Source organism: Leopardus geoffroyi, chromosome C1, assembly GCF_018350155.1.
Source record: "Leopardus geoffroyi isolate Oge1 chromosome C1, O.geoffroyi_Oge1_pat1.0, whole genome shotgun sequence".
NCBI classification, from domain to species: domain Eukaryota; kingdom Metazoa; phylum Chordata; class Mammalia; order Carnivora; family Felidae; genus Leopardus; species Leopardus geoffroyi.
Genome location: NC_059328.1, coordinates 42,535,189 through 42,562,679, shown reverse-complemented (window position 1 = coordinate 42,562,679; position 27,491 = coordinate 42,535,189). Strand labels below are relative to the sequence as shown.

Below are 27,491 nucleotides of genomic sequence, written 5' to 3'. Positions count from 1 at the left end.
CCTGGGTGGCGCAGTCGGTTAAGCGTCCAACTTCAGCCAGGTCACGATCTCACGGTCCGGGAGTTCGAGCCCCGCGTCGGGCTCTGGGCTGATGGCTCAGAGCCTGGAGCCTGTTTCCGATTCTGTGTCTCGCTCTCTCTCTGCCCCTCCCCCGTTCATGCTCTGTCTCACTCTGTCCCAAAAATAAATAAACGTTGAAAAAAAAAAAAAAATTTTAAAACATACACACTCTTGATCCAGTACCTCTTCATCCAAGAATTTACCAAAAAATAGTAAATGATCAGAGATATTAACAAAGGTATTTACACAAAGGGACTGATCACAGTTTTTCTGACAAAAAAAAAAAAAAAAATGACACATACAAATGTCTAAAATAGGGGGAGGGGTGCCTGGCTGGCACAGTCAGTAGAGCACATGACTCTTGATCTCGGGGTTGTGAGTTCGAGCCTCACGTTGGGTTTTGAGATTACTTAAAAATAAAATCTTTAAAAAAAAATAGGGGGAAATGGTAAGCAAATCATAGTGTATCAACTCTGTAGAATATTACACAGCAATATGTATGGTTCTGAATAAATTTTAAAGACATGGCAAAACACTAAGAATAAATTATTAACCTAAGTTAAATAAAAAATATATGCAGCAGGATTTTAATTAAACATCTATACAGTCATAGGAAATTATATTGCCTGAAAAGCATTTCAGAAGATTAGAGAGCTGCCTCCAAATTAAATAATATGCTGTCGTATATCTACAGAGAAGAGCAAGGGAAAGACATGAAATAAAATAGGACAGAGGATACCTCAAAGGTAGGGAAAGTGGCATAAAGGAATGGTGCACACAGGGAAAAAAATGGCAGTGGTCATGCTCTATTTCTTAACTTGGGATACTAGGTTTTTAGGTATTTGTTTACTATGTTTCATGACTTACATATATGTTTCATATGGTCTTCTGAATATATCAAATTATTAAAAATGGAAAAAAGACAAAAATAAAAATTAATGGAAACCAAAAAAGCTGTATTTGTTTCTGCTTTTTGAGTATTATAAAACAACCAAGAAACTGTCATTTTATCAGAGACGATATTTTTCAATATAATAGTTTCATATTCAAACTAAAACAGACATTTGATTGGACTCAGTAACAACATTTTAATTTTGAATGATAACATGTATGTGTACACACGTGCATGGGCACAATATTATTCCTGAATTGGCCATAATGTAACTTCTTACCACTGCTCTTACACCCTTTCCCAATGTAGTCTTACATTCCCCACAGGTTTTACCATCTGCTAGTGATGGACTCTTGGAAACGGAGCCTTAGGAGGGTTTTCAGAAGAAAAGCAGAGGAGCAGCTATGATGTATAAGGGAAGCAGACAGGAAATAAAAAGAGAATTTTGAGAAGCATATCTGTGAACTCCCTTCTACTTCACATGTTGCACAATTTACAAATAAAGACTTATACTTATTTTGAAATGACTTTTTGGCTGTGGGGGATTATGGTCCATGGATTATGATACTGTTAAGACTAGATACATAGGTCACAATTTAAACAGTTATATATAAGCGGTTAAAGAATTTCTCCTACTATTAAAGCTAGGTATATACACAAATCTTCTCTTCTACACCTGTGTTTAGATATTACAGAGCAGGGCCTTGAAGGAACAAAACAGAGGAAAAGAATGACTAGAATGAAAGGATGTCAAAAGAGGTCTTGACGTGACATTACCTACAAGAGACACAAAAGGCTCTCAAATGTTGGAAATGTTGAAGGAAGGAAGGAAGGAAGGAAGGAAGGAAGGAAGGAAGGAAGGAAGGAAGGAAGGAAGGAAAGGAAGGAAGTGCTATAGCTAGCACTTCAATTTATAAAACCTTTTCAAAATAATCATCATGACTCTGTGAGTTAAGGAGAATAGACATTATTTCTGTTGAGGAAACTGATGTTCGGAGAAGGAATGTTACCAGTGGTAGCCATGCCTCCCTTTCTTTATATATGCTGTTCCCTCTTCTTAGAATGCCCTTTCCCGTCTGTCCATCTATCAAATTCCTGTTCCTTCTACAAAAGCCAGTACATTATGCCCACTCCTCCATGATATTCCTCATATACCAAAACACACACAGATGTAATCACACTACAGTTTGTATATAGTTCTATTATAGTCACCTATTGTATAACTTTTTCTTAGATGGCTGTCTCCCCCTCTAGACTATGAATCCAAAGAAAGTTAGTAGCTCTCAAATTTTTTTGTTTGTGGATCACTTAGGTGGGGCAAAAAAAAATGCACTGCTTACTTGGTTCCCAAGCTCCAGGGGGAAATTAACAATTAAGTATCATTACAAGGAAATTTTATAAATATGTTTTAATAACAAGAAAATGAATGTTTCCTATTTGATTAACAATACATTGTCAAAATCTGAATTGGGAAATTTTTTCTTTTTTTTTTTTTTTTTTTAAGAGAGAGAGCGAACACAAGCAAGGGAGGGTCAGAGAGAGGTTGAGAGACAGAATCCCAAGCAGGATCCATGCTGTCAGTGCAGAGCCAAATGCAGGACTTGATCCCAGGTCTTCATGACCTGAGTTGAAATCGAGTCAGGCACTTAACTGACTGAGCCACCCAAGTGCCCCTAAATTGGGAAACTTTTATGTGGAGAGTACTATTAATGCAAATACACATTACCACACACTAGCTTAACAAATGAAACACAACAAATGATACCAATAATAAAGTTAAATTAATGACAGTTCATAATTAAGATACAAAACTAGCAACAATAAAAAAGTACCAACTCAAGACTATTGATATACTGATTACAAAGCTCTCTTTCAAGAAATTACAGGAAATCCAACAAGCTACATTTGTACATATGTAGTAGGAGCTTTGCAACGCTTCCAAGTATCAAACTTGTTCATTAAAGACTAGTCTTCAGTTAACTCATAATCTGGTAACTTTAGCTTATGATTACTAAATTGTAGGGTTTTTTTAATGTTTATTTTTTTTTTCAACATTTATTTATTTTTGGGACAGAGAGAGACAGAGCATGAACGGGGGAGGGGCAGAGAGAGAGGGAGACACAGAATCCGAAGTAGGCTCCAGGTTCTGAGCTGTCAGCACAGAGCCCAGTACGGGGTTTGAACTCACAGACCATGAGATCACGACCTGAGCCGAAGTCGGACGTGAAACCAACTGAGCCACCCAGGTGCCCCTAAATTGCAGTAATTCTTAATTACACACTAAGTAGTTCTCTCGTATGTAGATATAAAAATGAGAAGTCTGGGGAACTGCATCACTTACCAGCCCCTAGGAGTTAGGAAAGGATGTTTAGAACAGTTCATCATCTATCAGGAGGAGCTTTCTGTCTCACAAATTGAAAACGACTGAGTTAAGATCCATGCCTTACCCATTTTTATATCCCCTACTCTGGCACAGAGCAAATGCCTGTCTACTTGAGTCTGTGAATACGTGAACTACCTGTAAGCAGATTCCCTGCTTTTGAAACGCTGCTTCTTATAAGAACATGGCACAGCTAGGGGTGTGGGATAATGAAGCCAGGGGAAAAAAAGAATAGTTCCTCAAAACAGTTTTTTCCACTTGACTACTTTTTGTGGCAAGTACTAGTTTCTAAGAGCAAGAAAATGTCTTACCGAGATATCATCTCTCTCTCTCTCTCTCTCTCTCTCCCCACCCCCCGCCCCATAAAAGACATATGTCTTACATAGCAGTGTATCTTTTTGGATGGCTTTCCATTTCTACAGAACCTAGCTCCATACCACCCCAACAACAAGAGGATCCCTCCTTATCTATTGCTCTTTAAAACCCTAGGTCCAGTATTCCTCCTACTAGCCTCTGGAAAAGGCACTTCATTTTGTGCCTCAGCTTCCTTATCCACAAAATGACATCTATAATATTTTTCCTTTCGCTATTGAATCAAATGAAATAAAGGATATGAATATACTATTTTATTCTTAGACGTTGTTACTAGGGACATCCATAAAGTGTATTTTTCCTTGTAATTAACCAAAAAAGAGACCTCATTACTCAAGGGATTCTGGAAGCTACAGGGTCTGTCTTTGAGGAAGCTCATGTTGACACTCATTAGCTCTTCCTAAACCTTCTCATGGCTTTCTTTTAATCTCTCCTTTTTTTTTTTTTTTTTTTTTTTTTTTTTTTGCTTCCTTATATTCTCTTTCCTTGAAATATTTAGTCATCTATACAACACTCAGAGGAAAGGCATTCTCAGTCCCTTTCCCATGACTTAGTTATGTATTTTGTAGGTTGGTTTGTTTTATAAATTTAAAAGCTTCATCTGTTACTATGTTGCCAGGGTCATGGCAAAGCAGCATTTCAATATTCTAAGTAGTGGCCCACTCATTCCTACCAAGTGGGAAGGTGAGGGACACTGGGAATTGTCTATTATCACAATTGTAGTCTACTGTTGGAGGGCACTGTGGCTTCCACTACTGCTGGTATGACAAAAAATGAAAGAGATCAGGCATCTTTTCTTTCATTCTTGAAAGCCCCATAAAATGCAGCCAATAAGTTATTTCTTGAATGAATTAGTAAATTACTGGATGGTAACTTGTCTCAAAACTTATTTTATTTCTCCTAACGATACTACTTCAGGAAACATCTGATACAAAAAAGTATCAAAATTGCCTTAATTCCTTAAGACAGAACTTGTGGGCTTTCAGGATCACTGAATATTGAGGCCTCTCTTTTGATTAATTATAAGAAAAATATACTTTATGGATGATGCTGGTAACAATGGCTTACAGTAAACAAAGGAAGCTCACATTCTTTATTTCATTTGACACAATAGTCTTACGAAATGAAAGGGAAAATATTGCAAATTTTATTTTACAGATGAGGCAGCTGAGGGACAAACATGAAGTACCCTTTCCAGAGGCATTATGGTGAGTAGGAAGAATACTGACCTAGATTTGAATTCTAGTGGTGTTAAACTGTAAACTCTCTAGCTTTTCTGACCCTCAGTTCTGTCCTTGGTACAATGGGGTAATATTGGTACTTACCTCATGATGCTGTTGTCAGGATGAAGTGAGAAAGTATGTTCAAAGCCCATAACACAACGCCTGACAGAGTAATTATTCAGTAAATATTCCCTTCTTACTAGCCATGATGTCACGCAAGTAATATAAATTTAGGTTTCAGACACGTAGGACAGCAGGTTGTTGGTTGTAAATTCTCGAGAGATTTTTCCCATGCAGAGTCCATGTCAAGACAAATAACCCTCTTTGTCTCCCTACACCATCAAGCAGATATTTAAAAAAAAATTTTTTTTTAATGTTTATCTATTTTTGAGAGAAAGAGAGACAGAGTGTGAGCAGGGGAGGGGCAGAGAGAGAGGGAGACACAGAATCCGAAGCAGGCTCCAGGCTCTGAGCTGTCAGCACAGAGCCCAAAGCAGAGCTCAAACCCACGAACTGTGAGATCATGACCTGAGCCGAAGTCGGATGCTTAACTGACTGAGCCACCTAGGCACCCCAAACAGATATTTTTTATGCTACCTTTTCACTAACGGTGTAGACATTTTAGGATCCTGGCTTTTTGTAGCTGTCTCAGTTCCAACTCATACCTGAACATACCTGAACATATGTTCAGGCTCAACATACCTGAAATGTTCCTAAACCTGACAAATCTTCCAAGAGAAGACAAATGGCTCTGATAGTGCTCCTTTCTTTTTTGTATCCCTGGATGATTTTTTTTCTTAAGACTGGGACAAAAACCAGGTGACTACAAAGATTACAAACTTGACAATTTTATGATTAAAAATAAAATTGTTATTGATATCTCCCTGAAGGATTGTATAATACTGTTCTGAAAAGTGGTGGTTTGAGAGTCAGCTTGCCTAGTTTAAAGTGCCAGTTCTTCCACTCACAAAACAATAAAATCTTAGGCAAAGTACCTAATCTCCCCGTGCTTCAGTTTCATGATCTGCAAAATGCAGACAATAACAGTACCTACATCATAGGAGTATTGTCAGAATTAAATAAATTCTAAGTGGAAGACACTTAGAACAGTGACTGATATATTAACTGCTCAGTAAATATTACCTATTATTATAGAAGATAAACTCAATAGAACTGTTTTATTCACTGCTGCATTCCCAGAGCCTAAAGTAATGCCTATTACAGTGGGCACTAAATGTTTATTGAGTGAACAAACGAACAATCAAGCACAAATTTATTGTTAGATGTACTTAAGATAATTTTAACTCCTAGATAAAAAGACTGTATGCCCATAGAGAAATATTAAGTCCTAAGTCTAGGCCTGAAATTAAAGACTGGGAATGAAAGGCACACAAGTGTCATTTGAGTTCACGGGTATAAGAAAGTTCAGATACTGGACAATCTTTGACTCCTTATTTTAGTAGTACTCCATGGGAAATCTCTTCTTAATTTATTGGTTTTGGGGTTTTTTGTTTGTTTGTTTTGTTTTTTTTGCATTTTCTACTACTGATTCAACCAAGTCAAACTTCTAGCAATAAACATCTAAGATAACCTTAGATATGATCTAAACCTTTTACCTTCTCCTTCCCCAAACACAATCATTTTATAAATGAAGAAGGAAGGTAATACCAAGGGCACAGATATATTGTGCCTAAGGGTACAGATTTATAGAACTATTTGGCATGGACTATAGGGTCTTATTTTTCTAAATCCCTGGATGCCAAATGAAAACACAGGTAAGACAAGCTTCTTGTATGTATCACTTCAAGGCCTGGCCAGTGTGGCAAACAACTATGTGCTAAAGGGCAAGGAGCTAGAGTTCTACTTAAAAAGATCAAGGCCTAGAAAGGTAAATAAATACCCTTCTCTTCCATTTTAACTCCTGTAATAAAACAGTCTAAGAAACAAAAAAATTCAGGTCAGTAATCACTGAACATATGAATAGATCCTAGGAATCGCTAATTCAAACAGATACTTCAGCATTATTTTTCTCCTAACTACTAACATGAGTTTTGAAATATAATATGGTAAACAGAGAAGCCAGGTTAATAATGGAAAGAACACTGGCCTGCAGTCAGTTCTGGCTCTGCTACTTACTAGCTGTGTGATCTCAGGAAAATAAATTAACTTCTCAGTTTTATTACCTGTAAAATTGATGCTAAACTTCTATCTTGACTACTTCACAAAATAGTAATGAAGAATAAATGGGACGTATATGAAAATGCCTTTAAAATACTACAGTACTATTCAAATTTTAACATAATGGAATGAAGGGGTGTGAAAAGTTGGTAATATATTCATGGAGATTAAGAGCTCAAGTGCCCTGACCCCTTAGTACTATAGCTAACAGAATGTATCTACTATATAACAACTTACCTTAACTGGCTAGAATCTTATCACATTTTTTAAGAGGTGGAAGGGATCACAGAGAAGATTAAACACAACTTTTCCATTTGAGAAATTTTTAAATGAAGGCATACACAGGTGAAATGATTTGCCAAAGGTTACAAGGTCTATGAAAAGAAAAAAAAAAAACCCTGACATTATATAACCAAGAACATTCAAGCTTAAAAAATGTCCTTAGAAAAGGAGAATATGACATTGAACAGGCATTAAGATGCTGGAGAGCTAAGAAAAATGTTTGTACAAGGGAGAACTAAAGATAGGAAAAGAAAAACAAAAGATCTTTACACAGAGCTAACAAAATGTTTAAATAATTAACCACCCCTCTAGATTTAACAGTAACTGATTCTTTACTATCTGTGTTTATGCTATTCTCTGGAAGGGCATCTCCACAAATTATAGACAAATAATTGGAAAGTATTTATACAAAAAGACATTGCTTGGCAATTCATCTCAAAATCATCTGGCTTCTTCCCCAAGTCTTCCTGTTGAACTCTTCTGGACAGAAACATTTATTCTAGCTCAAAAGCACCTCTTGGGGGCTAGTAAGAGAAACTATCTGATCCAACATTTCTTGCCCATCAAACCTCTTTTTCCTCTCAGGGGACCTGTGCAGAGTATTCATCTTTCTTTCCTTTTCATAACTCACATCTCAGTTAACATTACCTTAGGCAATTCTCTACAAAGTACACATACTCTTTTACTGAACAAATATTTATTTACTTACTATGTCTCAGGCATAATGCTAAATGCTTAAAACATGAAGTTGAAAAACACTACTGTCCTTGTCCTCAGAGAGCTCACAATCTGGAGAGGCAGCCACCCTCCGTGTAACAAACAATACAAAGTACAAGAGAGACACAAAGAAAGGAGTAACCCAAGGATGCCTGGAGGTAACTGAAGGCTTCACAAAGGAGATAGGTCTTAAGGAGACACTCAAAATCAAGAAGTCAAGAAAGAAGACAGCATCCTAGACAAAAGGAACAGTGTAAACAAAACTCAGAAGCACAAAAAACACATGTGTACTCAGTATTACTGAGCATGCAGACGTTTCTCATAAAATGATTAGATCATTAGATTAAAAGATAATAAGGGTCCTAGTATTATATGCAAAACACATTCATTTAACAACTATTTGCTGAACCCTACTATGTGCTAGACACTGCCAAGTACCCAGGATACAGATCTTCGTAGACCCATTGCTGTCCATATTATAGCTGCCACCTGAGCTCTACAGTACAATTTGTGCAGCCCTAGCAACACTATAGGACCACTGTAAACTAGCGGGACCCAAACTGCAGACTCCTTAAGTATGGTAGAGTCCATAAATTCACATGCATACCACGTATGCTCTGTACACAATAAAATCTTGAAATATCTACTATTTTCAATGTTGTTAAAATTAAGAGCGAAGTATCACTTTAAAAGTTAAAAACAGAACTACCCAACGATCAATCCCACCACTGGGTACTTACCCAAAGAATACAAAAACACTAATTCAAAGGAATACAGGCACTCCTATGTTCATAGCAGCACTATTTACAACCCAAGACATGGAAGTAGCCCAAGTGTCAAGTGTCCATCAATTGATGAACAGATAAAGACCGTGTGAGATATCTATATCTCCAGCCATAAAAAATAATGAAAAAGAATGAAATTTTGCCATAGAGCTCAAGAGTATAACACTAAGCAAAATAAGTCAGAAAAAGACAAATACCAAATGATTTCACTCATATGTGGAATTTAAGAAACAAAACCAAAAAGCAAAGGAAAAAAATGAGAGAGGGTCAAAGGAAGAAACAGACTTTTAATTTTAGGGAACAATTTGACGGTTACCAGAGGGGAGAGGGTTAAGGTTTGGGTGATGGAAATTAAGAAGTGCACCTGTGATGAGCACAGGGTGATTTACAGAACTGCTGAATTACCAAATTGTACAACTGCAAATAATATGACACTGTATGTTAACTAACTGGAATTAAAATAAAAACTTAAAAAACAAGAAATGTGGTAATAGTTATATTCAATTTGACTCTTCATTTATTGGAAATGAACTATACTTCCAATGTTTTATTTGTGGAAACAGGCTTGCAAGTAGCAGCTTAATACCATTCCTTTTATTTTGTCATTTAGAAATGAAACAGAACAGGGGCGCCTGGGTGGCGCAGTTGGTTAAGCATCCAGTCTTGATCCCACCTCAGGTCATGATCTCACAGTCTGTGAGTTTGGGCCGCCATCATGCTCTGCGCCATCAGTGCAAACAGAGCCCACCTGAGATTCTGTCCCTCTCTCTGTCCTTCCCCCACTTGTGTGCAATGTCTCTCTCTCTCTCTCTCTCAAAATAAATAAATAAAGTTAAAAAAATTCTTTTAAGTTGTTAGAAATAAAACAGAACAGCACAAAACCTTTTGATTTTTTAAGTACAAAAATGCAAGGATTCCAAATTTAAGGTTAAAAAGTCATTTCATATCTATTTTGATGCCACAAACATAATTTCAATCTACACTGCAATATATTCATTTTAAAATATGACAAATAGTGCTTTATCTTAATTAACGTGTCATTTGTTAAATAGGAAAAGGCTGATATTTGTTTTAATATGTTTTGTTCAATGTATTATTAAACTACATAAATAATTTAAAAATAAAGTATATTTTACTTAAAATTACTTTTTTTTAAATCTTCTATTTATTTAAATAATCTCTACACCCAACACGGGCTCGAACTCATGAGATCAAGAGTCACATGTTCCACATGCTCCGCCAACTGAGACAGCCGGGCACCCCAAAATTTCTCCTTTCTTATACCACAAAATCCATTAAAAAAATTAAATAAGGTTGGGAAGTACGGATTCTCTTTCGGTGACCTAATATATGACCTTTGGAAGACATACTCTACATAAATAAAGTCTTTGGTAGAGTAAATTTACTCTGTTTTAATATTCTCATAAATCCTTAACGGCAACATATATAAAAACTGAGGCCCAGTGAGCAAAATTGCAAAGCTGTTAGTGAGTCTGTGCTTCTACAACTCCACAGTAATGCCTCTATGGAAAATTCACGTAGCCAAAAAGTGTATGCCAGATCTTCACATTTTACTTCCTTATATTCTCCTTCCTCCAATTTAAATCACCACCACAATAAGCCTAGAGTGAAAGTTCATACACTTACATTTCACCTAGACTAGTGCAATAGCTCTACCCCCCCATCATGTTTCATATTGATTTAGAGTGATAACCTTCAAAATCTCTTAATTATGATACTCCTTCACACAAGAAAACCTTTCAAGGCACTCTGGGTCTTTATAGTGAAGCCAAAACTCCTGAGCTTATGACTCAAGGTCCTCCATGATCTGACCTTAGGCTCACCTAGTCTCATCTCCTGCACCCTCAATAGTAAAGCCATATATTTCCCAGAATACATCATGCCTGCTTCTGTCCTAGTTTTTAAGCTCAAGCTGGTCCCTTTGCCAAGAATGGCCTTCCTTCCCAAACTCCTACCCAACAAAATCCCACTTGTTAAAACCCCCGATTCAAACATTCCTTTCTCAACAATGCCTCTCTGACTTTATGGTCATCCCCAAAGTCATTCATTCATTTAAAAAATATTTATTGAGCACTTAAAATGCACCAGGCACTATGTGAGTGTTAAAGATACAACTGTGAGCCAAACAAAACATGGTCTCTACCTTCACAGAGCTAGTACTTTTCTCATTGGGTTGCTATGATGATTAAATGAGATAAAATATATAAAGTACTTAACACAATCATTTTCAATAAACATTAGCCTAACTAGACTATCTAAAATAGTTGCCACACACTCATATGCCTTTGACCCTTAAATAGTATGGGTCTGAACTCTGTGGGTCCGCTTATACACAGATTTTTTACAGTACGATACTATAAATGTATTTTCTCTTCCTGGGGTGTCTGGGTGGTTCAGTCCATTAAGCATCTGACTCTTGGTTTTGGCTCAGGTCATGATCTCATGGTTCATGAGTCTGAGCCCCACATCAGGTTCTGCACCGTCTCTCTCTCTTTCTCTCTCTCTGCCCCTCCCCTGTTTACTCTCATCTCTCTCAAAAATAAGTAAACTTGGGGCGCCTGGGTGGCGCAGTCGGTTAAGCGTCCGACTTCAGCCAGGTCACGATCTCGCGGTCCGTGAGTTCGAGCCCCGCGTCAGGCTCTGGGCTGATGGCTCAGAGCCTGGAGCCTGTTTCTGATTCTGTGTCTCCCTCTCTCTCTGCCCCTCCCCCGTTCATGCTCTGTCTCTCTCTGTCCCAAAAAAAATAAATAAACGTTGAAAAAAAAAAAAATAAATAAGTAAACTTAAAAAAAAGTATTTTCTCTTTCTTATGATTATCTTACTAACATTGTTTCTCTATCTTACTTTATTATAAGAATACAGTATAAAATATATACAACATACAAAATGTATATTAACTATGTTATCAGTAAGGCTTCCAGTCAACAATAGGCTATTATTAGTAGTTAAGTTTCTGGGGATCAAAAATTATATTGGGATTTTTGACTGCACAGGGGTCGATGCCGCCAAGGGTAATGTTCAAGGGTCAACTATACAATGTCATTTTATATTTTACCCTGATTTATTACTTGTTAGCATTTATGACTAGTTCTCATAATTACAATTCATATGTATTCTATGAAAGAGGGTTGGTTACACAATGGAGAGGTTGTGACTTAGGATTTTTCTTTGAGGGGTTAGTGGGGCAGATGAAGTTTCCCTGAGTTCCTTGAGCCGAGGACTGCAGGATATGCAGAGTTAAGGAGGCAAGAGAGAGTACCACCACAGGTCATTTACTGTGCTATTCCTTCTATGTGGTTTTCCACGATACAACTCCTATAACTTAATCCTTTGGTTTCCTTCCTGAAAGTAAAATCCTCTGAGAAGCCAGCCCTGACTACCCCCTACCATGATCCCACAACTTTTCTTAGCACTCTTCACATTTAAAATTACTCTTTTTGCTTGATGTCTATATTGTCCACACACACACAATATACAAAAAGGTAGGGTCCATATCTGTTCTGTTATTTGTAATACCCCCAGTGCCAACACAGTCAATGGCACTCAAAAAAAATTAGGGAAAAAAAGAACTACACCTTAAACCAGAGGTTCTCAAAGTGTTGGTCACAAAATGGAAACATCAGCATGACATGAGTACTTGTTAGAAATGTAAACTATCAGGCCCGATTCCAATCTGATAAATCAAACTCAGGAAGTGGTGGCACAGCCCTCCAGCTGATTTTGATTTATGGTAAAATCTGAGAACCCTTGTCTTAGACAACTATTCAAAACACAACAGTGAAAAATTTGAAAAATCTAAAATACAAAGCTTTATAATGTTTAACTCTATTTACTCACTGCCTACTACATATATTGCACAAGAAAATAGAGTAGCCTCTAAAGACCATTCTTAGCTCATAAACTATTATTTTGCATTCTCTTCACTTTTTCCAGACATACACCCTTCCCCTGTATGTATGTGTTTAAACAAGTAAAGAAAATCAAGTTGGTTACAGGCAAAGTTGAAATTACTGTCATCCTGATATACCGTTCTAGTTACATTTCCTACTATACATCCTCATTTCCCCATCTCTCCATGCTAAAGAAAGATGATCCTGCTACCTACAATATACTCTCATTACTTTCTACTCACATTCACAACAAAGCATTCTGTGCCTTCCCCAAATTATCATAATCACATTCATCTTTCAGGCCCAGCTCAAATGACACTTCTGGATCCTAAACACCCAAAAAGAGTTTAAATCTTCTCCCTCTGTTCTCATAAATTCATTTTCAGTGGGAGGGCCAACACTTCGAAAAACCTAGAAATTTGGTGTGTTAGGCAGGACAGCTCTTTGGTGTGTTATTCTAAAGTGATCATCCCATCTTACTAAATTTATTTTTTGAACCAAAAATAAAATTCTCAAACTCACTCTTTCTATGTAGTCCCCTAGTTGCCTCAAATTTCAGTTTAAAATCATACTTGTCAGATAGGAAAACGAGGCCACAAAGTGAATCATTCAACCATGTATGTGGCCTGAGGGCTGGGAACAACAGGAGTAAGTAAGGCACATTGCTGCCTAGAAAAACCCACATTTCAGGGGGAGAAACAGGTTAACACACAAAGATAGTGTGATGGGTTTTATATGTGAAGGGTTGTTGTAGAGGTAGACAAAGAATAACCTAAAAATGTAGTCAGTTAGGGGAAGTTCCCAGATTAAATGATTTTATAATAAACCACTTTCCTAAAACGAATGGAGGAAAAACAAAAATTGACTAACCTCCTAGGAGAACATGACTATCAGGAATGTCTTACTCCTCCCAGGGACCAAAATTTAGATTGCTATATATGATAGGGCAATGTGTTCATTAAATGTACTGCAAACCATGTGTAACCCAACTCAATGAAAAACCAACTGAAGCTTCAACTTATTTTGAAACAGGAAGGAGAAAATGTACAAACATCAGGGTCTCCCAACTAAAGACAGAAAGAGCAAAACAAACGATGGTATCAGAAGGTATCAAAGAGATTGTCACAATCTGCCAACCTGATTTTCAGTCTTCTGATGCCCTGGTCTCTGCCTCCAAACAAACACAAACCATTCGCTCTGAGCAACAGTCAAGCCTGTAAATAAATATTTTTAAACTTCCCAAACTGTACCTCCACACTAAAAGACACACAAGATAAAAATACATTTCAAAACGTGTTTAATTATTTGTCAAAAGGCTGGATATCTCAAAAGGTCATAGTACAGATGCCAGCCCTCACCCCATGCTTCACTCCAAAACACACTATCACCCAGGTTTTGCAATAACATTAGGCAATAAGGCGTCCAGGCTCTCCCCAATACTTCCCATCTCCTCCTTTCCCTTTACAAAAAAGAAAAGGAAGAAGAAAGCCTATGAATCTACCAGCCCCACTGTTCCTGGGAAGCAATCGCCCTCGAATTGTTTCTGCATAGACCCCTGAAGCCTTAGAAGGAAATGGGGACAGCTGTGAGAGCCGGGGAGAGAGGACATCCGATTAAGGGGGAGAGGAAATGTGGCTGGTAGAGGACGAAGGGGAGAAAGGATACGAAGAGGAGGGGGCAGTAGAGATAAAATGATGAAAGGGAGTAAGAAGCAAGAGCCAAGAGCAGGAGCGAAAATAGGGAGGAAAAAGAGAGGAGTAGAGATCCCAAAACAGAGAAAAAGGCAAAATGGTAAGAGAAAAGGAAGGTCGGGTTAAAGGACGAGGAGGGGGCGGCAAAGGGGACAGAGAAAGCTGTCACTGGAGGTGATAAAAAAGGGTGTCACCGGGAAGGAGAGCGCTGGGGTGATGGGGGGGGGGGGGTAATGTCACCCCAGCAGGTGGCCGGGGAACAGGGGAAAGGAGAAGCGAGGCGCCGAGGGGGTAGTAACAAGGGAGCGAAGTAAAGGCAGGGGGCAGAGGGGACATCAGAGCTAGGGAGGGGCAGGCCGCGGGGGCTAGGGTGGCTTGCGGCTGCAGCTTAGGCAGGCCTCGCTCCCTCACCATGGCTGCGCCGGCCTGGTCCTCGGGCGTGCAGCCTCTGTCCTGGGTTCGGCGGCGGGCTGGGCCTGAGCCCGCCCCCAGGCTGAGCCGGCGCGGAGGCTCCAGGAGGCTCCGGGGAGCGGCGGCTCCGGGCTTGGCCCAGGCCTCGGCCTCCTTCCCTCAGAAGCTGGAAGTGCAGCAGCCGCAGCCGCAGCCGCAGCCCGATCCAGAGCATAGACTCCGCCCCCGCATGGCCCACCCCCATGGCGAGCCTGAGCTTGGCCCCGCCTCCGCTCTCACTGCGCAGACTCAGCGGAGGAGTCCCGACCGCGCGCCTGACCTCTGGGCTCTCCCCCTGCTAGGTCCTTAAAGGAGCCTCAAATCCTAGCCTTTTAAAAAATAAGAGTTTTAAATATTATGTCATAACAGGAAATTAGAGCACTTACTCGTTTCTGTAACCTATAGACCCTGCGTTTCTGGCTCATTGTCATTTACTACCATTGTCATAATTATGGGTGATCTGTGCCCTCTTAGGTAATTCTTGCAATGCCCTCACCTCTCAGGCTCTTCTCCACTAGAGATCACCCTTGCCTCAGTCTGTCATTTCCATGCTCTTACCTTAGATCTTATCATATCCAATCATTGTAACGCCTCTATAATCTCAATTTTAATTATCTGGCTCTCCCATCACAAATCCCTTCATTTCTAGCTCTCTTCCTCTAATACCCCACTCCAAAACTGCTTCAACTCGTTCTCCAAGACTCAAAATCCACTGATCCTATTATCTTTTCACCCTTCCTTACATGGCCCTTCTGTCCTCACTTTCCCTCCTTGAAAGTTCTTGAGTTTAGATTCTGTTGTCCATCATGAAGATCATTCCAGGGCAGCTGGGTGGCTCAGTCAGTTAAGTCTCCTACTCTTGATTTTGGCTCAGGTCATGATCTCACTGTTCCTGAGATTGAGCCCTATATTGGTCTCTGAGCTGACAGCACTAGTTGGCTTGGGATTCTCTCTCTCTCTCCCTCTCTCTCTGTGTTCCTCCCCTGTTCACGCTTGCATGCACACACGTGCTCTCTCTCTCTCTCTCTCAATAAACAAACAAACAAAAGCCTAGGTATTAGCCTTCATTTCTTCAATCCTTTCCTTGTACTCACCTGATGAAATCTAATCCTGAACCTGCAGCAAAACCAGGGAGAGTGGAAAAAAATCCAGAATCATACTGACTTGGCTCTCTTTAAATTTGATAATCATTATCCTCAAATAGGCCCTTAATGTTTAGCTATACTACTACATTTCTCCAATTCCACACACTGTCCCAGCCTACTAGATGACTATTTCACATCTCTTTTTAAACGTTCCTCCCTCATCCTCACTTAACTGATGATTTTGCTACCAATTCACTGAGAAAAAGAAAGAAAGAAAGAAAGAAAGAAAGAAAGAAAGAAAGAAAGAGAAAAGAAAAAGAGAACATCTACAAGTTCCCCACCAGTCACCATGACTTCTAGCCACCATGACTTCTAGTCAACCTCGACTGCTCTGCCTGTAACTCTGCTTCTACATTCTGCCTTCCTTTCCTTAGTAGGCATGAACCGTTCGACTTTTAACTGAGGTCAAACCCTCCTTAGTTCTTCTCAAACTACCTATGCTGGAAGACTTTTTTTTTTTTGGAGGGGGGTGGGGGGCAGCACCTGGGCGGCTCAGTCAGTTAATCATCTGACTTCCCCTCCGGTCATGAACTCAGGGCTAGTGAGTTCAAGCCCTGTGTAGGGCTCTGTGCAGACAACTCAGAGCCTGGAGCCTGCATTGGATTCTGTGTCTCCCTCTATCTCTGTTCCTCCTCCACTCACACTGTCTCTTTCTCTCTCTCTCAAAAGTAAATAAAGATTTTTAAATATTTAAAAATAAAATAAAGGACTTTTTTTTCCAATCTCAAACCTAATTTTAGCAAAATGCAATAAAGACTAATTACTAGAACAAATTAAATTTAAAAGCAGACATACAAAATGTAAGCCCAGATAATTTTTTTTACCATCTTCACCATTATTAAGTGTACAGTTCAATGGCACTAAGTACATTCACATCGTTGTGCTACCACCGACCACCAGCTCCAGAACTATTTTCATCTTGCAAAACTGAAATTCTGTACCCATTAAACAATAAGCCCTTATTCTCTACTCCTCTACCCAACTGACAACCACCATTCTACTTTCTGTCTCTATGAATTTGACAATGCTAGGTCAGACTTTTCGTTATTAGATCCTACAGTCTAAATTTTTTCTATCAACTTGCAATAAAGGTTTCTAAATATTTACTCTCAGTTTCTACCATAAACTGGTAACAAGCTGTTCACAGTCCATCTCTAATCCACAGATCACACTTTGAGCAGCATAATGCCAAGTCCCACATGTTTTCATTTCCTCAAAGACATCTGTCCAGAAATTCTTCCTCTCTTCTATATCATTGTTATTTGTCTTTTCCATTGACATACCCACATGGATTTATCTCTTCCATCTCAAAAAAACAAAAGTAAAAACAAAAACACGTCTCTTGACCCAGCTTGACCCTGCAGCTCTCAGCCTGATTCTCCAGCCTGCCCCATTTCTCTACCCTTATTTACAGCAAAATGTCTCATAAAGGTGGCCTGTACTGTACTCCTTGATGTCTTGACTTCATTTTTCCCATTTTCTGTGGGACCCTGTCCTCTACCACTCCACTGAAATGCTTGTATCAAGGCCACCAGTGACATCATTTATTAACAGTCAATTCTTATAGTTACTTGACCTGCCATGTGCACTAAACATTTCTTTCTCCTTGGCTACCATGGCATTCCACTCCCCTGGTTCTTCTTCTATCTCACTGGTGCTCCTGGTTTCTCCATATTTCTCTGACCTCTAAACACTGCTCCAGTCAACACTTTGACCTTTTATCCTTTCCATTTATACTTGCTCCTTGGATCTTCTCCCATCACATTACTTTAAATATGATCTATGCAGAGTTAATCCCCCAAATTACACCTCCATTCTGGACCTCTGTTCTGAATTTCAGATTTATATGTCCAACTACCAACCATATACCTCTCCTTGTAAGTCTAACTGATTTCTATTATTTGTAGTAGCCACCCAATAGACTTTCCCTAAAGTCCTACTGGCCATGAATAAACCAACAAATAACAAAGAGAATAAGACTACCAATATTAGCTTTGGCCAATCATGAGTTAGTCTCTATGTCTGATCTGGGAGTCACCTTAGTGACTTACCTTAGTCACCTTACCTGAGGACCTGGTGGTAGAGGAGGAAAATCACCATTAAAAAAAATTAGGGTTCTGCCATCAAGAAAGAATGGAGCCACAGTTGATCTGTAATCAATGACACAGAATAGAAAATCCAAAATGTATCCAAACATGCATTGGAATTTATATGATAAAGTTAATTTTTGGGTCACCAAAAAAAAGGTAGTATTGTTTTTGGTGTTAGAATAACTGCATAGCCATCTAGAAAAATTTAACTTGGATCTACACCTCACACTATTTATCAAGATAAATTTCATACATCAAAGATTTAAATGTAAAAAAAAAAATGAAACTAAAAAGTACTTGATGGAACCATGGGAAAAATTTTTATAATCTCAAAGTGAGTAAGGGCTTTTGAAATACAGAACAAGAGAGGCCTGCATGACTCAGTTGGTTAAGCATCTGACCTTTTGGTTAAGCATCTGACCTTTGATCTTAGCTCAGGTCTTGATCTCAGGACCGTGAGTTCAAGCCCTGTGTTGGGCTCCATGTTGGGTGTGGAGCCTACTTAAAAAGAAATACAGGGGGGGCGCCTGGGTGGCTCAGTCGGTTGGGCGGCCGACTTCGGCTCAGGTCATGATCTCACGGTCTGTGGGTTCGAGCCCCGCGTCGGGCTCTGTGCTGACAGCTCTGAGCCTGGAGCCTATTTCCGATTCTGTGTCTCCCTCTCTCTGACCCTCCCCCACTCATGCTCTGTCTCTGTCTCAAAAATAAATGAACGTTTAAAAAAAAAAAAAAAAAGAAAGAAATACAGGGGAAAAAAATATGTAGGGGTGCCTGGGTGGCTCAGTCAGTTCAGCTCAGGTCATGATCTCATGATTCGTGAGTTGGAGCCCCACATCAGGCTCACTGCTATCAGCACAGAGCCCACTTCAGATCCTCTGTCCACCCCCACCCCCCGCCTGTCCCCTACTCGCGCTGTCTCTCTCAAAACTGAATAAACATTAAAAAAATTACAAAACAAACTTGGATGCTATAAAAGATTGATAAATTTAACTATGTAGAAATAAAAAAAATGTTTGTAGGGCAAAAACTACCTTAAGAAGAGCGAGATAACAAATGACTATAAGCATGTTTGCATTTCATATCATAGGAAATTGTTAATTTTCATATTTATATACACAGTGGAAATCATTAAGAACAAAAATCCAAAGGGAAAAAATGTGCAAAAAACATAAACTGATAGTTAATAGAAAAAGAAATATAGGGACACCTGGGTGGCTCAGCCAGTTAGTTAAGCATCTGACTTGGCTCAGGTCATGATCTCATGGCTCTGAGTTTGAGCACTGTGCTGAGAGCTCAGAGCCTGGAGGCTGCTTCCAATACTGTGTCTCCCTCTCTCTATGTCCTTTCCTCACTTGTGCTCTGTCTCTCTCTCTCTCTCTCAAAAATAAATAAACTTAAATAAAACTTTATATAAATACGTATATATATGAAGAACATAGAAATGGCTCTTTTTTTTTTTTTTTTTTTTCAACGTTTATTTATTTTTGGGACAGAGAGAGACAGAGCATGAACGGGGGAGGGGCAGAGAGAGAGGGAGACACAGAATCGGAAAGAGGCTCCAGGCTCTGAGCCATCAGCCCAGAGCCCGACGCGGGGCTCGAACTCACGGACCGCGAGATCGTGACCTGGCTGAAGTCGGACGCTTAACCGACTGCGCCACCCAGGCGCCCCTAGAAATGGCTCTTTAATGATCATTCTTACTTTTAATAAGAGAAATGTGAATTGGAATTTGCTTGAAATGCTATTTTTCATCTATCAGATTGATAAAGATCTACAAGACTGGTAAGACACTATAGAGTGGCAGGGGCAATTTGACATGTACTCTTCTATTTTGTTGCTAGGAGTGTAAGTTGGAACAATTTCTATGGAAGACAATTTGAGGTGTTTTGTTTTTTTTTAATGTTTATTTATTTTTGAGAGAGACACAAAGTGAGGTGGGGGAGAGGGGCAGAGAGAGAGAGAGAGGGAGACACAGAATCCAAAGGAGGCTCCAGGCTCTGAGCTGTCAGCACGGAGCCCAATGTGGGGCTCGAACCCACAAACCATGAGATCATGACCTGAGCCGAAGTCTGACCCTTAACTGACTGAGCTCAGCCAGGTGCCCCTTGAGGGTTATATTTATCAAATTTTTAAAATAATTTTTAAAAAGTTATTTATTTATTTATTTATTTATTTATTTATTTATTTATTTTTGAGAGTGACAGAGACAGCACAAGTGGGAGAGGCACAGAGAGAGGAGAGAGAGAAAAAGAATCCCAAGCAGGCTCCACACTGCCAGCGCAGAACCTGATGCAGGGCTCGAACCCACAAACCATGAGATTGTGACCTGAGCTGAAACCAAGAGTCAGACGCTTAACCAGCTGAGCCACCCAGGCACCCCTATCAAATTTTTAAATGCACATTCCCTTTTACTCAGAAATTCCACTTCTAACAAGCTTTCTTTATAATAACAAAAGATGGCAAAAACCCTAAATGTTTATTAATAAACAGCTTATCAATAAACTGGCAAAAAAACCAGTGTATTCCTACAATACATATTCTGCTGCCACAAAAAAGAATAAGCAAGTTCTTTAGTGGTATGGAATGATCTTCAAGATCTATTGTTAAATGAGGAGCATCTGATGGCTCAGTTGGTTGAGTGTCCAGTTCTTGATTTCAGCTTAGGTCATGTTCCTGGGGTTGTGGGATCGAGCCCAACTCTGGCTCCACGCTGAGCATGGGGTGCCTGTTTGGGATTCTCTCTCTCTCTCTCTCTCTCTCTCTCTCCTTCTGCCCCTCTCCCCCACTCTCTCTCTCTCCAAAATTAAAAAAAAAAAGTTGGGGGGGGGTGCCTGGGTGGCTCAGTTGGTTAAGCATTCAACTTCAGCTCAGGTCATGATTTCAGGGTTTGTGAGTTTGAATCCTGCATCAGGATCTGTGCTGACAGCTCAGAGCTGGAGCCTGCTTCAGATTTTGTGTCTCCCTCTCTCTGCTCCTCCCCAACTTACGCTCTGTCTCTCAAAAATGAGTAAACATTTTTTAAAAAAAATTTAAAAAGAGGGGGGCTCCTGGGTGGTTTAGTCAGTTGAGCAACCAGCTCTTGATTACAGGTCAGGTCATGATCTCACAGTTTGTGAGATCAAGCCCCTTGTTGGGCTCTGCACTGAAAGTGCAGAGCCTGCTTAGGATTCTATCTCTCTCCCTCTGTCTCTGCCCCTCCCCTTCTCATGCTCTCTCTCTCTCTCAAAATAAGTAAGTAAACATGAAAAAAATTTCAAAAAAGATCTATTCTTAAGTGAAAAAGCAAAGTCCTAAACAATGTGTATTGCATACAAACATTCCTGTAAGAAGTGATGGTAGTAATATATATATATATATATATATATATATATATATATATATATATATACTGCTTACATATGCAAAAATTATCCCTGGAAGAATTTAAAAGAAACTAATATCATCAATTGATTGCTGCTAGGAAGGACAACTGGATAGCAGGAGGGAGACTTTTCATAATATAGTCTTTTGTACCTTTTGATTTAAAAAAAATGTTTATTTATTTTGAGAGAAAAAGAAAGAGTATGCGTGAGGGGGAGAGGGGCAGAGAGAGACAGAGAGTAGGAGAGAGAGAGAATCCCAAGCAGGCCCCACACTGTCAGCACAGAGCCTGATTTGAGGCTCGATCTCACAAACCATGAGATCATGAACTGAGCTGAAATCAAGAGTCGTATGCTTAACCGACTGAGCTACCCAGGCACCCCTGTGTCTTTTGATTTTTTAGTCATGAGGATGTATTATCTATTCTAAAAGTAAGTAAGATTTTAAAGATAATTTTAAAAAATATATTCAAAAGATAATCATTGGGAGGCACTTATTTATTTTACAAGTAAAATAATTTTTTTACGATGAGGAATGACTTTATTTAATGTAAATTTTTTTTTTTCAACGTTTATTTATTTTTGGAACAGAGAGAGACAGAGCATGAACGGGGGAGGGGCAGAGAGAGAGGGAGACACAGAATCGGAAACAGGCTCCAGGCTCTGAGCCATCAGCCCAGAGCCTGATGCGGGGCTCGAACTCACGGACCGCGAGATCGTGACCTGGCTGAAGTCGGATGCTTAACCGACTGCGCCACCCAGGCGCCCCAGGAATGACTTTATTGATGTTGCTAATTTTAAGAGATTCTGACAGTCTTTTATTCTTGTTGAGTAAATTAGAACTAGATCAGTAGTGGGACACCTGGGTGGCTGAGTCAGTTAAGGATCCAACTTCAGCTCAGATCATGATATCACGGTTGGTGGGTTCGAGCCCCATGTTGGGCTCTGTGCTGACAGCTCAGAGCCTACAGCCTGCTTCAGATTCTGTGTCTCCTCTCTCTCTGCCCCTCTCCTGCTTGTGCTCTGTTTCTGTCTCTCAAAAATAAACAAACATTGGAAAAAATTTTAAAAAAAGAATTAGATCAGTCATTACTCATTGTAAGTGGTGAATATCATTGTTTGGTTTATCAACCTCTTTTGGCAAACAGTTTATAACTTTAAATGAACAAATATCATTTTCTGAAACAAACATTCTGACAAATGTAGTTTCCTATGACAATTCATAATCCCAAGTTTACAAATCGAGATTCTTTGAAGTGATTAAAATAACCTTTTGATATTATTGGGAAACCCTGCTTCTTTTGATAAACATAGAAACTCAACTTTATGAGGCAAGATTAAGTGTAGCTTTAGCTTAAATTCAAAGAAAAATGGTACATAATTGTACACTATTCTTTCTTCTTACCTATGTGAACAGAAGTTAATGGTTAAATCAGTGTTTTGTCCTCTCAGAAACACTTGTACCCTTACAAAATTTTTACTCTGAGCTTGTGGCCTTTGGTCTCAATCTAACTATAATCAGGGCTGAATCTAAGGTATTCAGGGCTTGTGAAATTTTTTTTATCCAGAAAGTCAATTGTTTACAGAATGTGGAATTCCTTCATATTCTTTTTTTTTTATTTAAAAAAAAATTTTTTTTTTAACATTTATTTATTTTTGGGACAGAGAGAGACAGAGCATGAATGGGGGAGGGGCAGAGAGAGAGGGAGACACAGAATCGGAAACAGGCTCCAGGCTCTGAGCCATCAGCCCAGAGCCTGACGCGGGGCTCGAACTCACGGACCGCGAGATCGTGACCTGGCTGAAGTCGGACGCTTAACCGACTGTGCCACTCAGGCGCCCCATATTCTTGAATGATAACTGTCATTATTGTAAAGAGAATATCAATTTGTTCCATTTTGCTTTAGAAGTTAGAGCTAGAGGAGCACCTGGGTGGCTCAGTCGATTAAGCATCCAATTTCGGCTCAGGTCACAATCTCAACCTCGCCATTCCCAAGTTCGAGCCGCACGTCAGGCTCTGTACTGACAGCTCAGAGCCTGGAGCCTGTTTCAGATTCTGTTTCTCCTTTGCTCTCTCTGCCCCTCTGCCACTCATGCTCTCTCTCTCTCTCAAAAATAAATAAACATTAACCATTTTTTTTTTAAAAGAGAGAAGTTAGAACTAGAGGTAAATGGGATGACAAACTACAGGAAAGATTTCAGTTCAACAATAGGAAGAACATTCGAAAAGCAAGAACTATCCCACATGGAATGGGCTACTTGTGAGGTAGTAAACTCCTGATCACCAAAGATGTGCAAAAAGTAGCTGATCGACAGAACATTGGAGGTGAATAGACAGGAGTTCTATGATTCGTTTAGAAATGGACTGGATTGCTCAGATTCCTTCCAATTCTTTTTTTTTTTTTTTTTTTAACATTTGTTCATTTTTGAGAGTGAAAGAGGCAGGGCGTGAGTGGGAGAGGGGCAGGAAGAGGGAGACATAGAATCCAAAGCAGGCTCCAGGCTGTCGGCAACAGGTCCTGACGCAGGGCTCAAACCCACCGACTGCAAGATCATGACCTGAGCTGAAGTCGGACGCTTAGCCAACTGAGCCACCCAGACGTCCCAGGTTCCTTCTAATTCTAAAAGTGATTCAAGAAAGCTGAAGGGGAAAAGGGAAAAACAAAGGATTAGGAATTTCAGTTCAACTCACTGATTTCAGGGCAGGATTTCCTGTTATTTTTAATATTCAGTGCCCTGAATCTCTAAGGGAGGGGACCATTCTAAAGGTCTTCTGTCTTTTGTATTACGTTGGATAATGAAAAAGGCTCCCAGTTAAAAATAAACAAGCTTCTCTTTAACAATCTGGCAAAGGGGAAACCAACTGATTGAGGATGATGACATTTAAATTGGCTTCTCCTGAGTGTGAGGTGCCGCGCTGCATTCCAACCACTCAGAACCTAAGACTCAGGGCAGAAGTTCCCAATAAGCATTACCTGTTAGGAAAGTCCACCCTGGTTGGTGGCCAGCTACTCTCTGTGTAGAGCTAAGCAGTACCAAAGGGATTTTTTCAGGGCTGAAAGTAGCAATCCATATACTAACTCTCACAATCCCTCGCTAAGTCACAGCAGTTTTTTAAAAAGCAGTTTATCAGCAACCCTCATTTTTTTTTTTTTTTTTGAGAGAGAGAGAGAGAGAAAGAGAGAGCATGTGCACAAGTTGGGGAGGGGCAGAGAGAGAGGGGGGCAGATCTGGAAGCGGGCTCCATGCTGACACCAAAGAGCCCCATGTGGGGCTCAAACTCACAAACCACAAGATCATGACCTGAGCCAAAGTTAGGTGCTTAAACAACTGAGCCAGCCACCAGGCACCCTGCTACCCTCACATGTAATCCTTGTAACAATCCCCTGGAGCTGATAGAAGGGGCTGTTATCTATATGATAGATGGGAAAACACAGGCTCAGAGACAGGAAACCTCCCAAGTCAGCCATGAAAGAGCTAAATCTGAGCCCAGAGCTCATTCCACTACCTCACAGCTTTGGAGAGGATTGGAATTTCTCTGTAGGATAGGAAAGACCATGTGAACAGAAGGTCTGTCTAATGAGGAATTAGTTACTATAAGGTATCTTAAACTTTAGGGTCTATTAGAATCATCTGGAGCACTGGTTAAAACAGATTGCTAGAAGCCTGTTTCCGATTCTGTGTCTCCCTCTCTCTCTGCCTCTCCCCCGTTCATGCTCTGTCTCTCTCTGTCCCAAAAATAAATAAACGTTGAAAAAAAAAAATTAAAAAAAAAACAAAAAAAGGGGCGCCTGGGTGGCTCAGTTGGTTAAGCGTCCGACTTCAGCCAGGTCACGATCTCGCGGTCCGTGAGTTCGAGCCCCGCGTCGGGCTCTGGGCTGATGGCTCAGAGCCTGGAGCCTCTTTCCGATTCTGTGTCTCCCTCTCTCTCTGCCCCTCCCCCGTTCATGCTCTGTCTCTCTCTGTCCCAAAAATAAATAAACGTTGAAAAAAAAAATTAAAAAAAAAAAAAAACCCAGATTGCTAGGTCCCTCCCCCAGAGTTTTTGATCCATTATGTCTGGGTTGGGGTTCAAGAGTTTATGACTAGCATATTCCTAGGAGATGCTGATGATGCTAGTCCAGGAAGACACTGGGAGAGCCACTCTTACTCTATCCTTCCTTTCCACTGTCTTCTTTCAGATTCCCAAAGGCAAATGAGGATGATTTGAGCAGAAAAACAGAATTTTACACCTTCTTGCCTGCTGCTGAGATAAGTGTGCTGTCTCGGGATGAGACTGAAGAGCACTATGCCAGTAGTCAAAGGATGGAATTCAAGGCCCTAGCTGTGACACTAGGGAGGTGAGATGTAATGCCTTTAAGATCACTTAGATCCCTGAGATGCTGAGGCCTTAGGCAAATCTTTCTTCTCTCTCTCTGGAGCCGTGTGATCAGGATTGTAAAATGTCCTGAGGGGTTGTATGGTCAGGTGGGGTGACCTCCAAGGTCTCTTCCAGTTGTAACATTCTGACTCTATACTTATCCAGCTCGAATCTTGATTTCTCTAGGTGCCCATGCCTCCAAGGTGGACAGAGTAGCTGATATTTAACATGAGCCACAGGAGCTCTGAGAAATCAGAAAGTGCATGAGAAATCCTCTTCACGTGATGGCTCTGAGACCTCATGGGGGAGCTGATGAGAACTCCGGATTGTGAAATTAGAAATTATGTCTCCAGAGAAGAGAAATGTGGGTTAAAAATCAATTAAATATCTTCTTGTTCTGTCTTAATTAAAAAGAAACAACCAACAGAGGGTTTTGTATGGAAAGGAAACAAACTCTTCAGACCTATTAGTGATAGAAAAACAAGCCTTTTTATGTAACTAATCAGGCTAAGGCAGGGGTCTCCAGTAAGAGTACATTTTTACCATGTTCTGTCTTTTAATGTAAGTTGCAAGTCTTTTCTGTATTTTCCCAACTTTTAATGTAAATAGATAGGGGTAACTCCTAAAGCTTGTAAAATACGTTTCAGAGAGTTGCATAAAGGCACGAAACACGTTTACTGTGAGAAAGAGCATTATGTAAAATAAAACCTTGGATTGCGAGTAACTTGTTCTGCGAGTGTTCCACAAGATGAGCAAACATTTCTAATACATTTTAACTTGATAAACGAGCAATGTCTTACAATATGAGTAGTATGTGACGCCAAATTCACATGATCACAACTGAACCAAAAGTTCTTGAAATTCACTTTGATATACAAGTGCCTTGGATTACAGGCATGTTTCTGGAACAAATTATGCTTGCAAAACAAGGTGTTACTGGTACTTTGAAAAATATGCCTGCTGTTATTCACTTAATTTATAAATGACCTCTCCAGTGTTTTCCTTTTCCTTTCTTTATTCCCCAACACATAGTGAAACCTCTGGGAGTAGAAAGCAGTTAGGCAGTTCAGGCTTCTTTTACTCCCCTGAAGTTGCTGGTTTTGGAATTAAGGTGTCTTTAGCTGTTTCTAATTCAAACATCAAGGTGAAACATATTCCATAGAACAACGAATCAGAGCCCTAAGATGCAAAGCTTAAGAAGGGGAGAGAAGAGCTTCCCAAACTTCTGCTGTGGAGGGTAGGGAGAAGTATGTGCCCAAGGTTGATATAGAAAAGACCATCAGGTGAAGTATCCAAGTGCCAAGGCCACACTTAAATCAACTGTTTCAAGTTGGTATCTCTCCTTCATTGCTCTTATCAACTAAACACATTCATAGAAGAGCTTGGCATCTGACCCAGTCTTCACTCTATTGCAGTAATTGTCAAAGGGTAGTTACCAGACCGCTTGTTAGAAATGCAAATTCTCAGGCCACCAAGACAGCTAAATCAGAAACTCTGGGTGTAGGGCCCAGAAATATGTGTTTTAAAAAGCTTTCTAATGGATTCTGATCCACACTAAAGTTTGAGGGCTACTGGGCTATTGCAATCCTATAAGTT

The 27,491-nt window shown here is 39.8% G+C and overlaps 1 protein-coding gene across 1 annotated transcript in view; it reads right to left on the bottom strand.

Moving 5' to 3' along the window:
- The window catches only part of ZYG11B (zyg-11 family member B, cell cycle regulator), a 93,418-nt gene extending 78,263 nt beyond the window's left edge, over positions 1-15,155 (bottom strand). The window contains exon 1 of the mRNA XM_045477420.1: positions 14,903-15,155. Coding sequence (XP_045333376.1) covers positions 14,903-14,905 — 3 coding nt within the window. The 5' untranslated portion in view covers positions 14,906-15,155. The remainder of the gene's footprint in view (positions 1-14,902) is intronic.
- Positions 15,156-27,491: the final 12,336 nt, after the last annotated feature.